General features: G+C 46.3%; 2 protein-coding genes across 3 annotated transcripts in view; one reads left to right on the plus strand and one right to left on the minus strand.

Moving 5' to 3' along the window:
* GNAO1 (G protein subunit alpha o1) overlaps nucleotides 1-8,318 on the plus strand; it is a 235,025-nt gene extending 226,707 nt beyond the window's left edge. Inside the window, exons 7-8 of the mRNA XM_063141313.1 lie at nucleotides 5,557-5,710; nucleotides 7,563-8,318. Of these exons, the coding sequence (XP_062997383.1) occupies nucleotides 5,557-5,710; nucleotides 7,563-7,750 (342 nt within the window). The 3' untranslated portion in view covers nucleotides 7,751-8,318. The remainder of the gene's footprint in view (nucleotides 1-5,556; nucleotides 5,711-7,562) is intronic.
* AMFR (autocrine motility factor receptor) overlaps nucleotides 1-18,446 on the minus strand; it is a 332,677-nt gene that overhangs the window by 269,814 nt on the left and 44,417 nt on the right. The gene's annotated exons all lie outside the window — the stretch shown is intronic.

Below are 18,446 nucleotides of genomic sequence, written 5' to 3' on the forward strand. Positions count from 1 at the left end.
TTTTCAAATCGGAGCCCCTGGTTTCAAACTGGAACCCCTGATGCATTTCTTCTTCTTGAACTTTTGCTTTCAGAACTGTTAGGTGTGGACGTTGCTGCCCGTTTTTCATCACGTAAGATGTGTTGGCTGCTAACCATGGGAATAGTTGTGAGACGAGAGCAGGGATCGGTGTAATGGACATTATAAGGGGAGTTAAAGTCCAACACAACTGGCAGTTTTTTTATCAGCTTGGAGACTGACCTCATCTGCCACCCTATGCAAAATTTCAAATCGGAGCCTCGTGGGGCAGCCCCATGGTGGCTCTGGAGCTGCGTTTGCATCATCTAACTGATGCAGCACAGATCCACAGCCACCATGGAGCTTTCCCCGTGGATAGACAGCCCTCTGAGCTTAGTAGTAATCGTCACAATAGCTGGGAACGGTGTGTGTGTGTGTGGGGGTGAATTTCCCCAGTAACAATATAATGTTCCCTGTTGTAATGCAAAGCATTTTGGGGTGCCTTGGGGCCCTTCCACACGCCGCAGTGAAGGTGTGTGCATGCGCCCCAACTACGGCTCCAAAACAATCGTGTGTACCAGCCTGAAGAGACGGAGGCGGCTGGGGAATCCGGGCGCGTCTGCCGCCGCCACTGCCGCCGCCCTCCTGCTGCCTGGGTAAGACCCGGGTCGGAGAGCTCGGTTTCCGCCTCCGCCGAGCTCTCCGACCCTCACGGGCTTTCCCCCCTCCGACCCGGGTCGCTCTTACCCCGGCAGCAGGAGGCCAATGGCAGCGGCAGCGGCGGCAGACGCGCCCCAAGACGCTGCCGGGGTAAGAGCAACCCGGGTCAGAGGGGGGAAAGCCCGCGAGGAAAGCGGAGCGCCTCCTCCTGCCGCCACTGCCACCGCTGCCTCCTCCCCTTTCCTCGCCTCCTCCTGGCAGCTCTTCCGGAGCCCGGGCCGAGGCGGGGAGGCGGCGGTGGATTCCCCAGCCGCCTCCGCCCCCCCCCCCCCCCGCCGGCCTCCTGCTGCCTGGGTAAGAGCGACCCGGGTCGGAGAGCTCGGCGGAGGCCGAGCTCTCCGACCCGGGTCGCTCTTACCCAGGCAGCAGGCAGCAGGAGGGCGGCAGCGGCGGCGGCAGACGCGCCGGGATTCCCCAGCCGCCGCCGCCTCCGTCTCTTCAGGCTGGTACACACTATCGTTTTGGGGTCGTAGTTGGGGCGCATGCAGGCACCTTCACTACGGCGTGTGGAAGGGCCCTTGGTCTATTAAGACCCATTAGTTTTACAGAAGACCTTTTCCTGGTGGAGATGAAAACCGCTAGAACTGGTTTGCTAGTATGGCTCAACATAGCTGCCTGCATTTTCAGACCGTCCTTGAGACTTGACCACTGCAGCTTGTCCATCATATCGCCAGCCATTAAACAAACAGGCTGGAATTCAAGCAAAGCACTAAATTGAAACTGGTCCATTTAATGGAGTCTATAGCATCAATGGCATGCACAGCACGTTTCATTAGGGTGTGCACCCAGGGAATTATTATTTTTTAAGGTGAGCATTTATTGAATACTCAATCATAAAGGACTTTTATTTATTAAACACTGTAGACACAGATGCCCAACTATGTGTTCGGCTTGCCTGACTGTGGGAGGGCCATTGCAGGTGAGGGGAGGATTGAGGATGTGCTTATTGCTTGAGACATTAGGGTGTGCCTGGGCACACCCGGCACACCCTTTGCGCACACCTATGTATGGCTTCTTGAAAGCCAGTTCCCAAGAAATGAATCTCATTTTCGACACCCCAAATCTAGCAAAGTCGGAATGATTGAAAACAAAACAAACAAACCAAAACAGAACAGAACAGAACTTGCAATGTGCACTTCAAATTAATGGAGGGCTGTTTAATTGAGATGCAGCACAGGAGCAATAATGGCCCAGCTGCTCAGAGGAACACGAGGTCAAAGAGGTCGCTTGAAAATCCTCCCTTGGGCTCAACCCTGACACGGGCATGTTTCTTTTGAGACAGGAATGTCGCTTTGAAAGCCAGCAAAGGCTGGCTTTAGGCAGATGGGAGAAATTCTTTTTCCCTCTGCCATGCAGTGGACGTCCTTCAGTGCCAGCTGAATTGAGGAAGGTGACAAAAGCCCAGAAACAGATGAGGTAGAGCTGCTGCCAACAGGAGATTGTGCTGAAGGGGGGGAACCCACTGCCCACCCCACGGAAGATGGTGGGAAGAGGGCTGGCTAGAACGCAAGCGAACCAAAGCTAGGGTGACCACATGAAAAGGGGGACTGTAACTTTTCACAGTTGGATAGAAAAGGGATTTTCAGCAGGTGTCATTTATATGCATGCAGCACCTGATGAAATTCCTTCTTCATCATGATAGTTAAATATGCAGGAGCCCTGCCCTCTTCACCAGATACAAAAGAAGGCAGGGCTCCTGCAGCTTTAACTGTTGTGATGAAGAGGAAATTTCACCAGGTGCTGCATGCCTACAAATGACACCTGCTGAAATTCCCTTTTCTCTACAACTGTTAAAGATCCAGGATCCCTGTCCTCCTTTCCACATGGTCACCCTAGGGTTGTCTTCTAACTTTGAGAGGGGTGCATTAGGCTCTAGGGTTGCCAACTTTTCAACCTGCTCCTGCAGCTTGTGCCCTTCACACAGGGTTGTTGAACCTCTTTCAGCCTGAGGGTTGAACTCTATTTTGGAGGAGCTCACAGGGAATGCATTTCAATGGTGGATTAGCTGAAAGGTGAACGGCCAAAATACTTACAAATACCAGTTTATTTTCTCTTAATGCTTGTATTACCAGTAACTCAATCTTAAGAGAGGCATTTCAGCCTTCTGGAATGGAGGGGGAAAAACTGCCCAAAAGCTGGGACACAATCAAAGGGGAAAGGAAGGTGGAACCTGAGGAACCTCGGTTGGGTCCCGTAGTCCAGGTCCTGTTGTAGATCATTTGGCTCCAATTCCTGGGACACCATTTTGAGTCTGGCTCTTTCCACGTCGCCCCAACTGCTAGGACACACCTGGCTTCCATTTCATGGCCCTCAGTCTGAAGCCTGTTTACTTTTGAGCTCAGAAACTTCCCTAAATGCAAAATTTCATCTTTTCCATGTTGTTTGCACCAAGCAGAGAACCTGACTTATCGGGTGATTTAAAGGTACAAATCAATAGATCAAATGGAATTTTAGCAGGGATTAGAGGAGAGATGATCATGCAAACATAGTATTATTTTTTATTATATTATTATAATACTATAATTTTTTGCTATTTTGTTTTAGTATTTTCAATTAAAACTGTTTTTAACTATTTTATGTTTAGATGATTGAATAACTTTGTTGTAAGTTTCTTTGGGTCTTCCTTAAGAGAAAGGTGACTAAGGAAATAATAATAATAATAATAATAATAATAATAATAATAATAATAATACCTTTTTACTGAGTCAGACAATTAAATTATCTAACCCTAGATCACTAGGGGGGAAGCCATTCTTTTCTCAGCCTCAGCTTGCCCTTGTGAAATATGGGGAAAATAATACTGAGCTGTCTGATAAGGCTTGTTGTAAAGTTTGCAACACAACTATAATTCATGGGAAGTAATATGACTAATTCTGAATTGCTGGGTAATTGATGTGCATGATTACGATTAAAGCTGAACTCACTTGCATACATCTAGCTATCCTGGTGGTCTTAAAAAAAAAAGCACATGCTTTAGGGTTTAAAGATGACGTTTGCAATCACGCTGTTGCTGTTCTATGGGAGGCCCTTTTCACACACTGAGTTGCTCAGGGACAGAGGCCATTTGGTGTAGAGGGAGGGAGTGGGGAGGATCTCTCAATATCCTGATCACGAGGTCCTCCCCTCCACATGCGGGCTGGAAGGAGGAAGGAGGGTGTCGCACCCGCCATTTTTAAAAAAATATATTTTTAAAGTAACTGAGTGCATGTGTGGTCCAATGAAATGTGAGGTGTGGGGGGGGGTTTAAAAAAAGAAGCCCCGACCCTGCTCACCACCCACCCACCCGATTCCTCCCAGCCCAGTTCCATCCCTCTACTGCTCCCCGCTACTCACGGGGAGGAGGGAAGAAGCCAGGATGGGCAGCCACAACTCTCGTAGTCTCAGGATGATCCCGAGACTGTGGGAAGAATCGGATTTTCCCAGGGAGTACTTATCCCTGGGGAAACCTGTTCTCATTCCTCTTTGCTCCCTGGAGTCTCTGTGCATCATTTGGACGCACAGGGACTCGGCTGTGACCAGCCCGGATTTTGGGGCTGGTGTAGAAATGGCCAGAGCAGATGGCCCCAGGTTCAGTCCTCAGCATCTCCAATCCCCCAGCAGAAGGTTCCAGGCTCCAGACCCTGGAGAATCAGGGATCTACGGTTGCTTCGATCCCAAAAGCCAGGATACACAACCCTCAAATAAATATGTAAATAAAGCAAACACAATTTGGAGCTGCCCAAGAGGGCCCTGTGTTCCGATTACGCTAGAGGACGATTCATATAACGGCTGGTGTTTAGAATATCAAAGGGAGTGAATAGCTGCCAGCCCGTTTTTAGGCCAGGCAGTGGAGGCTGGTGGCGCCAATGTCATGGATAGCTCCTTTAGTGGTCTGACTGGTTCTGACTGAAACCTGGAGCGGATTTACTGCCCCACTGGCATTGGTGCCACCAGCCTCCACTGAGGCCAGGAGCTTTGGGTGCAACCTGAACTGTAGCAAGGCCCAACCGAATGACATGTGCCCAACGCCTCCTGTGCTCCATCTTGAGATCATGACCAAGTGAAGACTGGGACATTTCCATCTATGTCCAGCGATATCTTTTGCTCTCTGCTCCCCACCTCTTCCGCTCCTTTTTGTTCAGCCTCAAGAAGAGCTCTGCTGAACCTGCTACTTTGTGATGCTTTACTTCGTCCTAATAAAGGAACGTTGCTGGATGTATTTACCGGGAGAGTCTGGTTCAAACGACACGTGCCAGCTCCAGGTTTTGGAGGGCGCTTGGAAGAGACACCCTCCATGGGCTCCCTCCCTCAGTGACTCTACCTTCTCACCGCCATGGTCACCAGCTGCTCTTGTTCCTCATCCTCTTTCTCCTCTTTGCGCCTACTTGCTTGCTTAAGAGGCAGAGAGCCAGGGAGCAAGGAGGCCATGGCATGTCCTGGTCTTCCTTTTCATCACCACGACCGTTGTCTGGGCCAGAGCAAGAGGCAGGTGAACAAGCAGGTTGCAATGGAGAGGAGGAGGAGGAGCAGCAAGGCCAGGGAGCTCTTGTCAGCGGGCCCATGCTGTGGTGTGGGCCCTCAGCAGGGGCCCGGCCATGCCTCCCGATGACACCAGGCCTGGGTAGGCCTATGATAGTGTTGGAACAAAACATAACCATTCACTTTCTTGTCTTCACTGCTTCGTGATCTATAACTGTTCTGGTTTTTTGTAAACATGGTTCTTCTTTAACCATTTCTCCGTTGCTGATTTGGTAACCATTCTCTTTCTCTAAACCTAACTTTCTGTTTCTCTCTCTCTTTTTCTCTCTCATTCCTTGTCTGTCCCTTTCTGTTTCTTTCCTGACATGTGCCCTGCCATAGAACCGCATGCATGAGTCTCTAATGCTCTTCGACTCCATCTGTAACAACAAATTCTTCATTGATACCTCCATCATTCTCTTCCTCAACAAGAAAGACCTTTTCGGTGAGAAGATCAAGAAATCACCTCTGACCATCTGCTTCCCTGAATACACAGGTATGTGGTAGTTCTGCCTCGACTGCTCGAGAATCCAGAGCTGAAGCAACCTAGGACCGCCAGATGGAGCAGATGGAGCAATGTATGTTGAGGCCCAGGAATATGGTGCAGCGTAAAGCAGCTAGATCTTTAATCCAGCACTGCTTGAGAGGTATCTTCCCTAGAAAATAGAATATACACAATGGCTGATTGCCTAGCAGTCTTTGCCCCAGTCATGGGCTGAACTGCCATGATGTCACAGAATGCAGGCATGTTCTAATCATTGAGAAGGAATGTCCAACCTTGGAAGATAGTCAATGAGCAGAAACAAAAAATCAGAATAGTCACATAAGGCTGCGATCTTATGCACACTTACCTGGGAGTACGTCCTATTGAATTCAATGGGTCTTATTTCTGAGTAAACCTATATAGGATTGCACTGTGACAACTATTGCCAGGCTATGCTATTTCAGAATACACTCAGCCTGTTTGAATGTCCCACCATATAAAAATGTGTGGGTGGGTGGGTGTTTAAACTATGGCAAGGAATTCTGCATGTATGTATAGCACAAAGAGAAGCTTAATTCCCCAAGGTCCCTTGGAATTTTATTTATACTCTGTGCCTGTGCGTGTGTGTACACACGCGCATATGTGTATATTAGGGAAGATATGTACATGGGAACCTGCCCCCACAAGCTGAACATCCCTCACTGGATGAAGGCAACAGCATTGGATCAAGACAATAGAAATGCTTTCTTGATCTGTTTTGGCTTTCAGTTCCCATGACCCTTCAGCATTTGCTATGATGGCTAGGGTTGATGGGACTTGTAGGCCAAAACATCTCAAGGCCCATAAGTTGCTCACACCTGATTTGGAGAAAGCAAAGTGTTGATTCTCACTTGTAATTCTGAGCTGGCCTATGGACGTATCAACTCATCTTATATCGAGTCAGACCATCGGCCCATCCACTGAGTGATAAGAAAATTCCCCCTCCGCTTGATTTGGACTTGGACTTGGCAAACTGAGCCATTTTGCAAAAGATAGGGAAACTGCTCTCCGTTTTTGTCTGAGCCCAGCTCCAGCATTTCGATCAGATCATGTTCCCAATAATGTAATCAACAATGCACTGGGATCCAAATGCCTTCCCCCGCCCCACCTCACCCATTTGAGGATTCTGCTTCTTCACCCCTTCCATTCCCTCCTACCTGGCAGTAGCAGAAGGGAGAACCTCACTGGAGCCTCCCTCCCTGCCTGAGTTACCAGAGACCTTGAGAAATTTAGTTTCCCTAGGGTGACCATATGGAAAAGAGAACAGGGCTCCTATATCTTTAACAGTGGTGATGAAGAGGTAATTTCAGGAGGTGTCATTGTTATGCCGGCAGCCCCTGGTGACATCACAACAGTTAAAGCTGCAGGAGCCCTGCCTAGCGTGACCAGATACAAAAGAGGGCAGGGCTCCTGCAGTTTTAACTGCTGTGATGAAGAGGGAATTTTACCAGGTGCTGCATGCATAACAATGACACCTGCTGAAATTCCACTTTTCGATACAACCATTAAAGATACAGGAGCCCTGTCCTCCTTTTCAAAAATGTATTTAAAAATAGTCTTTGGAGGAAGGTGCAGGCCTAGGGTTCCTATTCAAATTGCTTTGTCACTGGATTTCTAATGCCATTGTCATGCTATTTTTAAATCAAATGTCACTGTTTTGCTGTTTTACCATTTTCTGACCATATACACCCATAATAACTGTTATTTCTAATATTATCTTCTGTAGGAAGATCGTAATATTTTCAGGCATTGTATGTCAATATATAAAAATTATGTTCTCTTTCCTTCTTGCTCCCCGCCCCGCCCCGCCCCCAACCGTATGTAGGTCCCAACACATATGAGGATGCTGCAGCTTATATCCAAGCACAATTCGAAAGCAAAAACCGTTCGCCAAACAAGGAGATTTACTGTCACATGACATGTGCGACGGACACGAACAACATCCAAGTGGTATTCGACGCTGTCACCGACATCATAATTGCCAACAATCTCCGAGGCTGCGGCTTATACTGACCCCCCTCCCCCCCTTTCTCCTTCCCATCCTGTATAGCGAGCAACATATTTGGAAACAATCACGAGAGGAAAATAAAATAAAATAAAATATTTGAAAAAAAAGACAAAACTAAATATGAGTCTCACACACACACACACACACACACACACAAACACACACACACTTAATGAATCATGCAAGTTGGTAAATAAAAAGGCATAATGAAAATTATATATACATATAAATATATGTACATGTATATCTATATGTATATATAGAAATATTTAAAAACAACAATTTCATGTTTAGTTTGCCTCAAAGAGATCTGGATAGAACAGATGCCCCTAATAAGATCTTAGCCCTTTCTTCCTGCTAAAGTAACCAAATGGCAGATAATTCAATGTAAAAGTTGTCTTCAGATAATGGTAAGGAAAAAGACCGAACAACAAACTATCCACTGATTTTTTCTAAACTGTCTGCCCGTATATTTAAAGCATAACATATCCTGTGAATTTTAAAAGGAATCAACTTTCTTAAAAAGGAAAAAAAAGTAGTAATGTTATTTTTTTAAAACTCCTTTGTGCATAGGGTGCTTTCGGGGGAGGGGAAAAGTTTCTCTTTTATTTTCCCCTGGTTCCTATGGATTTCTTTTTTAGCCGTACCACCATCCATGGAAACGTTCCATCAAAGTTGTCGCTGCGGTGCATCTTTTGCCATGTGGGGGCTGCATTTTTGGGATTTCTTGGTTCCATTCAGCTCTTGCGTGGTTAAGACCCATTAAAAACAAAATGTCGGTGGTGGGGAAAAAATGCCGAAAAAAGATTGTTAGGACTCGTTTAACCCTTGAAGGAGACAAGAAAACAGCACCCATATCTGAATATGTAAAAAAGAATCCTTTGTTGAGGAATGTAATTTTTTCTCCAGCTAAAGTCCAGGGTGGTGGATGCTCATATGTGTTGTTCTTTCGTGAAACCAGCATGGGAGACCGTAAGAAAGAGGAGAGTTCCATCAGCAACTTAGAAGTTGCACCTAAAATAGTGCCCCCTTGAGGCTAGGAGGAGGCATTCGCCCATGAAAACCTAATTGTCAGTGCCAAGTTCTCTGTAAAGGAGAATATTTCCTCTTCCGAACCACAAAAATATAACCCAATTTAAATATAGTTTTATTCAGCTCAAATTTGGGGAATTCATCCCTTCCTAATCTTTTTCTAGACCTTTTTCTGACACCCCCCCCCTTCATACTTTTCTCCTCTCCTCTGTATTTCTAGCATGGAATTTTCTGCTAACGTCTTCTTTGTCAGTAGTATGGCCTTCGGGCCTTCGTATAAAGACACAGCCTTTGTTATCGCCTCAGTGTATGATGTCTTGAATCGTTGGACTGGTGGCTGTGAGTTTCTGTAGGATGACGTAAAACCTGGTTTTAGCCAAATCTTGGCATTTAGCACATTAAAGAAAAAGAGAGAGAGAGACATGTAAAAGGAGTGGGGAGGGGAAAGAAATTTTTAATAAAAAGATTTCCCTGTATGCTTCATTAAGTAAGAAAAGACAGAAAAATCTCTCTCATTACCCTCCTGCTTTATTTGAAGCACACATGAACACACACGTGTACACACACACACACACACCATTGTGAACCCATTCTAAGAGAGGCATTCTCCATTTGAGTCGGTTGTGATTACGAGTTAGCAATAGCGGGGTAACACCTTGGACCACGCTGAGGCCACAATGCATGTGAAACACCATCTAAAGTCCTTAAAATGCAAGGCGCGAGAACCCTTCAAATAGGGTTCCCAGTTCTCCAAGATCAGCCCAAAGAGAGTTCTGGAATGGTCTACCTAGTGAATAGGACAACCGGAAATACAACAAAGAACACAGGAGATACGGGACTCCTGGCCCGTCCTGCCTCCCAGTTTCCCCCTCCCCTATTATTACAGGTGCTGTCTTTTGTCCATGGGGAGTGGGCAGTGAGGAAGGGAGGCAAATGTCTTCTTTTGCTCCTGTATCTCCCCCACTTCAGCTGCGCCCTGTAAGGGAGGGATGCTGGCAGTATGTTTAGGTGAGAAAAGATGGTCAGTCATGGGATCCCACTGAGAAACATCGATGGGGACTTCCATATTTTCATCATTGCGATAGGCATTGTTATCCACTCTAGATTGGCATCCAGGGATCTCCAGGAAAAAAATCCTCCTCAAAGCCTCTTGCGTACACAATTATCAAATGAACCCGCTTTCAGAGTGGGCCAAACTCCCAGAAAGTACTTTGTAGTTTAATAATGATTCATTGTTCTGAATTGTCTCATTCACTCTCTGGTTTTGTATTAAATAAATAAATAACAAACACAGCTGTCACTGGCCTCAAGTGGCCAAAATTACCTAAATACCCTTTGTTTTGACTTTTTTTTTTTTTTTTTTTGCTCTGAAGGACACTGTGTATTGCATATCCGATTTCTTTTCTCCCCTCCCCTCTCATTTTCTGTCTTTTTTTTTTTAAGCGCATTAGTTTGGGTTGGGAGGGCATTTTTTGTTGTTGTTCTGTTCTGAATTTTATTTTTTTAATTTTCCACGCTTCCCTGTGAATGCTTTCCTTCGTAACGCTTGCCTCCACTCCCCCCACCCCAGTTCCTCTGACCCTTTCTTTTAGTGGGTGGTGTTTCTCTCTCTTTCTCTCTCTCTCTCTCTCATGTGGGGATGTTCGTGCTGCAAAAAACAAACAAAAAAAAACAAGAAAAAACTAGAAAAAAAGAAAGAAAATGATCTAAAAAAAATTAAAAAATACACACAAAAAAACCAACAAAAAAGTTTAAAAAAACAAACAAAATCGAATGTAGTGTTTACATTATTTAAAATGCCACCGTTTTCATAACCAACCCTTTTTGTCATTTCTACTTTGATTAGCAATCAGACGTCATCACGGTTTCACTTTTAAGAGGTACCTTTGTTGGAAGAAGCCAATTACACCTATTTCAATTAAAAACTGAATAAAATAAAGAGGAAAAACTATATATATATATATATATATATATATATATATATATATATATATTTGCATATACACACACATATATATAAAATAAACATCTCTAAAAGCGCCCGGTCTTTCTAAGCCTTCCTATTACCAATCGGTGCGGTTTCTGTGATCTCTTAGACACTGCCAATTTCTTTCTCTGACTAATGGAAAATTCATGTGTAGCTTAATAAAGAGAATGTTTGTCTGTACCACCAAGGGTCTTCCTCTCTCACCTTCTGATTCAAGACTCCTGTTGTTTTATTGTTGTGATTTCCTCTTTGGCTTTCTTTTTGAGGAGAGGAGTAAAAAAAAGGGGGGGCATATCGAAGAGCTGGAAAAAGTACAGAAAAGGGCAACGAAAATTATCGAGGGGCTGGAACCTTCTCCCCTATGAGGGAATGTCGCGACAGCTGGGATTGTTTAGCTTGGAAAAAAGGCAAGTAAGCGGTGGGCAAAATTAGGCACGGTGTAGTGAATGTGGACAGGGAGACCTTTTTCTCCTTCTCTCATAATACCAGAATCCAATGGGGTCGCCCCCATGAAGCTGATGGGTGGAAGGCTCAGGACAGTTAAAAGGAAGGACTTCCACAAGATCTGGTGAAGGCCTCCAGTTTGGCTTCAAAACGGGGTTACATAAATTCCTGGAGGAAAGTTCTATCAATGGCCTGGTTCAGACCACACGCTAAACCATGCTGCTTAACCGCAAAATGGTTAAGGGAACTCCCTTAACCATTTTGCGGTTAAGCAGCATGGCTTGGCGTGTGGTCTGAACCAGGCCATTGGCTACTCGTCCTGACGGCTTTATGCTACCTCTATTAACAGAGGCAGTAAGCCTATGTACACCAGTTGCTGGGGGACACAGGTGAGAGGGTGATATTGCACCATGTCCTGCTTGTCTGTTCCTAGTTGGCCACAGTGTGAACAGAATGCTGGACTAGATGGACCCCTGGCCTGATCCAGCAGGGCTCTTCTGATGTTCTTAGGTTGTACCTTGGGATCCTTCAGAGTTCTTAGCCCACTCCTTAACCAGCCACCTCAGGGTAAGCCAGGGTAAAATGGCGTCAAAGGGCACAGGCCAATGCATATTTAGATGGGGAAAAGCCCTAGAGTTCTAAGATTTTTTTTTTCCCCTGTCTAAACTTGCATAGGACTGCACCCTGTGTGTCTCAGCTTTACCACTGGGAGTAAAACCACAATAAAACATCCCACTGAATTGTAGGGTGGGGGGGTGCAAAGAGATCTGACTGGAGTCCCAAGTCTCAACTCCATCAGCTCCTGGTCTCTGCTTATCCAACTCCCTTAGAGCTCAATCCTGTGGGAATGGACATCCAATGCAGAGTGGGAACACCACAAGGCCATGGAGTCCAACCCCCTGCTCAGTTCAGGAGTCCACCTTAAAGCATCCCTGGCAGATGGCTGTCCAGCTGCCTCTTGAAGGCCTTTAGTGTGGGAGAGCCCACCACCTCCCTAGGTCATTGGTTCCATTGTCCTACTGCTCTAACAGTCAGGAAGTTTTTCCTGATGTCCAGCTGGAATCTAGCTTCCTGTAACTTCCTGTAATTTGAGTGCTATCTCCAACCTCAGAGCCAGGAGTCCGAAGTATCCTATGGTCACCCCGCCAACCATTCTGTCTCTCCCCAAGGATTGACATACACTTTTTCAGTAGCTTAGCGACAACAACCAAGGCAATAAGGAGAGGTGAGGTACAATAGTTCAGAATTTATCCAGATGAGAATACACCAAATTACTCAAACCAAAGAGTCATTTTATTAAGACAAAGACATCAAATATAGGAAGTTGACTTATACTGCGTCAGACCATGGATCCAACTAGCAGGAGAAAGTGTTTGGGGAACCTTGGAGGGGCAGATTGAGAACCCTCAGTGTTGTCTCCGCAGACAAGCAGTGACTGCAGGACGTCAAGGAAACTATAACCAGTCAAGTGAGAGGAGTATTATTCCTATTAGAAAATAACGATACAGTATATTATGGAGTCCAGAGAGCTTCGGCTATGGGGCGGTATATAAATTTAATAAATAGATAAATTTAATAAATAAATATTATGATACATTTGAAAACCCATCAAAATACATACGCTGTAGCCAAAAATCACTTATATAAGCTGCAGTGTGTGTGTGTGTGTGTGTGTGTGCTATCAAGGGCTACTAGACCTGATGGCTATGTGCTACCACCGGTATCAGAGGCAGTAAGCCTGTGTGCATCAGTTGTTGGGGAACATGGGTGGAAGGGTGCTGTTGCACCCATGTCCTGCTTGTGGGTTCCTGGTCAACAGCTGGTTGGCCACCGTGTCAACAGATTGCTGGACTAGTTGGACCCTTGGTCCGACCCAACAGAGTTCTTCTTATGTTCTTATTTGAGGGACCTTCTCATTTATATTTGTCATTCACCAAGGTTTCAACTGGGGCAGGAACTACACTACTGCTTTATAACGGTTTATATTGGTTTTGACAACTGTTCAGGCCCAAGACACATGACATCTACAGTTTTCAAACCGTTTTCAATGTGTTGTATACTGCTTGGTGTAGATCCCAGGCCTACTTAGAACTGCAAGGGAATGAAACAGGCACCTTCTGCATCCAACACCTATGCTCTTCGATGGCCAACATTGCAGTCAATAAAGCAAACACATGCTGTTTCTATTCCTTACATTTTCTAAATTTGCCCAAGCTGGCATTAGAGCCGGGTAGTTTATCTCTAATTTGACGTAGAAGATCTGTTTTTAAAGAAGCAATCATTGAGTCCAGAATCAAACAACTTCCTTTTCCCTTCAGGGTTTTATAGAATCGTAGAGTTGGAAGGGGTCTTGTAGGACATCTATCCTAACCATCTACTTGATACAAAAAAATCCAGTTTCTGCTTAGAAGACCTCCAGTGAGGAAGAGCCCACCACCCACTAGGTATTTGGTGGAACTGCCCTTACCATCAAGATGTTTCTCCTCCTGATCAACCAAAATTTAGCCTCCTGTAATTTAAGGCCATTATATTTGATCCTGTGGCAGCAGAGAACATATCTTTGATTTCTTTTGTGTACTTGTGCTTCATGGATTTGAAGAGCGGTCTCGTGTACCCTTCAAAGAGCATGGTTAGCTGCTGGAAACCATTTAACCAAAAAGACTACATCAGAGGTCCCCAATCCTTTTGAGTCAGTGGGCACATTTGGAATTTTGAGAGAGTGTCGTGGGTGCTCTCACAAAATGGCTGCCAGGGCACTTGCCCATTCACAAAATGGCTGCCGTGATGGGCATAGCCAGTCACAAAACACTCCTTTCTCAGAAGGTAAGCTAGTGAGGCTATAAGAAAAGGACCTAATTACAAAGACTTAATTAGAAGGCAAAAGCAGAGCCTGAGCTCCCAGACACAAACTCACTCATTTGAACCCAAATAAAGATGGTACTAGAGAACAGCACTTTGATTAGCAGCCTCCTATGTTTTATTAATTAATTAATTAATTAATTAATTAATTGGGGGGATCTTAAGAAATGAAATAAAAATCAGGAAGGGCAGGGAGTCTGATGGGCAGACACAGGTACCACATTGGAGACCCCCACAGCTAGGTGCTCTCCTTGTAGGAGTCTGCCTGTGAAATTGACACCATGGGCAATCCCTGGTTCAGGATATAAGGCAGGTGTGAAAGAAAGCTCAGCCCTAATTGCAACATGTCTGATTGCCTGCTCAAAGAAGGCAGGAAGGGACGTCGCAGTGAAGGTGGACCAAAACATCACGCCTACGCATTTAGATGTATTTTCTGCAGCTTGACCCCTTCTATCCCTGACTTCCATTTATGCAGTAGCAGCCTCAAAACTGTACATCACAGAAGGCTGTGTGTATTTTGCACCAAAAGGATTCTCCGTAGGTCTGTATGAATTATGCCAATTTAGCAAATTGACACAGTTTTTATTTTCTGTCTTCATTTTTAGGATTTTGCATTTCCTCACCTCCTTTTGCTGGTCCTGGGGAGGACAAGAGAATAGTCAGGGTCATGGAACCCCCACATCCAATCACTGGGAATTTATTCACCCATCCGTATGGCACCTCCTGGGTTTTTATCTATCTAAGCTAACCTTCCCCAACCTCCTCCAGAAGTTGGGGGAAACTACTCCAACTTATTTAATTCAGTCGACCAGCTCCTCTTGCCAGCTCTTCTTCCCTCAACTGTCACCTCTATATTTCATAAATCTTAGTAGCTCACAGATTGTCAAACTGGGCTTGGGTGGGGTGTGGAAGCATTAAAACATACGATCTCAACCTATTCTCAAAACTTTATTTGAAAACATGGCTATCCTCCTGCACTTCATCCCTAAGAGATCAGAGTACCTTCTACTAAAAGCAGTAAAACAGTGACCTTGTTCAGACCACACGCCAAACCACAGTGGTTAAGCATTTTGAGCTAAACATTATGGCTTAGCGTGTTGTGTGAACCATTCCTAACCATGGTAGCTACATAACCATGGTTTAAACATGCTCACTAACCATTTGCTGCAAAAGCAGCCTAACCATGGCTTAGTGTGTAACCCAAATAAGCCCAATATAACAAGCAGTAGCAAGCAGGAAAACATTAGGGCTGTGCACAGATCCCCCGATCCGCTTGACACCGCTCCACCCATCCCCCGCTCCGCTTCGCGGAGCGAGATCCAGCTTCACTGCCATCACCACATGGACAGCGGCGGTGGCAGGTACCTGGCTCCGCCACTGCTGCATGGATGGCGGTGGCAGCAGCGCCAGGTAGGCCAACCCCCCCACCCCCTTACCTGCGTCCGTCGCGGGCTTCAATTGAGGCCCAGGGTTGAAGCCAGAAGAGACCTCGGCCTTCACTTCTGGCTTCAACCGGGGCTTCAATTGAAGCCCACGACGGATACAGGTAAGCCTCCCTCCTCCCTGTCCCCTTACCTGGCTCTGCCACTGCCGTTGCAGGGACTGCGGCAGCGCTGCCAGATGAGTCCCCCCCCCCACTTACCTGCGTCCAGAGATCCAGATTGAGGCGATCCGCCTTGATCTGCAGCCCCCCCCCCTGACTCTCTTCACCTCTGCCTTTTCCAGAGGCAAATTAGGCCGCCTCACTACTGCTTCTCCAAACCGAAGGGAAACGGAGCACAACCCTAGAAAACATACAGCAGCTGAAATATCTAAGAGAGCTCCAAAGCCTGATTAAAAAGAAAAAATTATCTGGCTGCCTGAAGGAGGTGTAAAGATCTTCTGGGGAAGGATGTTCCCAGAGTTGGGGGTGGGGGACACCACCAAAAAGGGTCTTATGACTGTGAAAGATCTCAGTTCTTGGGCAAGATTATACGGAGGAAGGAAATCATGCAGGTAAACTGGTCCCAAAGCCTTCCCTGCCTGGAGCCCTCTGAATGTGTTGAGCTACAAATCCCAGAATTCACATCTGGAGGTTGTAAGGTTTGGAGAAGGCTGGTTTAGGGCTTTGTGGGTCAACCTCCCCCAGCCCAAAAAACACCCCAGCACTTTGAATTGCACATGGAAATGACAGCCCCCTTTCCCCGTTTGTAGCAACTGCATTGGCTCAACCCTGCAAAGAGCCTGGCTGCAGCATGCTGAATCCATGGAGGTTTCAAACAGGTCTTCAGAGGCATCGCCCATGCAGTGTGTGCTGCAATAATCCAGACGATAGATGAGTAAGGCATGGGTCACTGTAGCTAGATCAGAAAGGTCTGGAAAGGAACTTAATTGCAAACCTATCTCCTTCTGCTTACTTAGGGAGTCCCCCTCCCAAGAATGTGGAAGAAATGGCTATTTTATTTTTGGGGTTGCCCTGATTTATTTCCAAACTGACAGGCACTCCACCACCTGAATCTGCAGTTAGAGGGAATGTTGTCTTTGCATTTGGACTCTCTCGTGGGTTTATTAGCAGCTGAACAAGGAGGAGAGAAAAAATGAACCCCTTCCCCACACAACATAAGCGAAATCTTGCTTCCCTTCCCTGCTGCTGCTATGGTTAAGCGGAAAAATAGATGCATTGAATGCGCTCACGCAGTTACATCGCGTCTCTTGGAGCCCTTAGCTGGTCTAGGTTCATAGAAGCTAATTCTGCCCTGTTTCTCTCCCCCATCCCGACACTACCCAGCGGACCTGCACTTGTTCAATCATTTATTCAACACATGAGCAGGCTGCAAACACCCGCCATGTCAGAGGAAAATCTTAGGACAGTGCGTTCAGCTCAAGTGTTTACATTTGCCATCCTTGGCTGCAGTAGTTTGCTGATCCCAACCTGGGCTTCTCCTCCTTTTCTCCCCCCACCCCCTGCTTTTTAAATTAATAGACAGGCAAAGGAGGGGATTAACCCTTTCATTTGCTCCAGGCTATCCCCCTCAAGCTACTAGATGCAGCAAAGGACTCTATGGAAAGAATCCAACTCAAGTCCTACTTAGAGTAGGCCCATTGAAATTAATGGGGCTCAAGCAAGTCCTAAATAGTCCAATCCATTTCAATGGGTCTACTCTGAGTAGGACTTGAGTTGGATTCTACCATATGAGTTCTTCCCTCTTCAATTTCAGGTAACGTCTCGGGGGCTGCGCTCCAGTGGGTGGAGCTGAAAGCAAAAGGTGGAGGGACCAAAATATCAACACGTTTTAGTTTAAAGCCCTTAGCGCCAGTAACTTAGCCTTATGAGAGGCATTTCAATCTTTTAAGATGGGAGGAGGGGCACGGCCCTGTGCAAAAGCCAGGAAATCTGGATGATCAGGGGTCTGGAAACAAAGCCCTATGAAGAGAGACTGAAAGAACTGGGCATGTTTAGCCTGGAGAAGAGAAGATGAAGGGGAGACATGAGAGCACTCTTCAAATACTTAAAAGGTTGTCACACAGAGAAGGGCCAGGATCTCTTCTCAATCCTCCCAGAGTGCAGGACACGGAATAACGGGCTCAAGTTACAGGAAGCCAGATTACGGCTGGACATCAGGAGCAGTACGACAATGGAACCTGTTACCTAGGGAGGTTGTGGGCTCTCCCACACCAGAGGCCTTCAAGAGGCAGCTGGACAGCCCTCTGTCAGGGATGCTTTAAGGTGGATTCCTGCATTGAGCAGGGGATTGGACTCGATGGCCTTGTAGGCCCCTTCCAACTCTGCTATTCTATGATTCTATGAAATCACAAAATGACCAGGGTGGCATGGGGTGAGGAGAGGCAGCAGTGGTGAGGGACCACCCAGAGGACATCTTGTCCAGGGCTCCCTCAACCATCAGCTTGTAAAGGTGCGTGCAGGAGCCCATGGAACTGTTGCTGCTTACATCTTCCATGGGAGAATTGCTCCCCGGAACAGCAAAAGTGCTCCCTCTCCCTTAGAGGAACAACAGTGACCCAACCCCACAGAAGATAGCAGAGGAGGCTGTCCCTGAGCTGGTGGCTCAGGATCCGTGAGTGGCTCAAAACAATGTTGCCAGCACCACTGTTTGTTGTTGTTGTTTTAATACAGAACAAAAATGGTGGAGATCAGGTACAAAAGACAGAATCTCTTGACCTTTCGGGAAGGCGTTCTGACGGCTCCAGCTTGTTAATAACCGCCCTCTTCTGTAACAAGGGCAGGAAGTCACCTCTGGGTGTTTTGGACTTCAACTCCCAGCATTCCTCACCACTGGCCATGTTAGCAGAGGCTTCTGCGAGTTGGAAGTCCAAAAACACCTGGAGTTCTACCTTCTGAAGATTGCTGGTCAGGTTCACACATGCATACACATCTATTG

The sequence above is a fragment of the Elgaria multicarinata genome, chromosome 14 (assembly GCF_023053635.1).
Source record: "Elgaria multicarinata webbii isolate HBS135686 ecotype San Diego chromosome 14, rElgMul1.1.pri, whole genome shotgun sequence".
Classification (NCBI taxonomy): domain Eukaryota; kingdom Metazoa; phylum Chordata; class Lepidosauria; order Squamata; family Anguidae; genus Elgaria; species Elgaria multicarinata.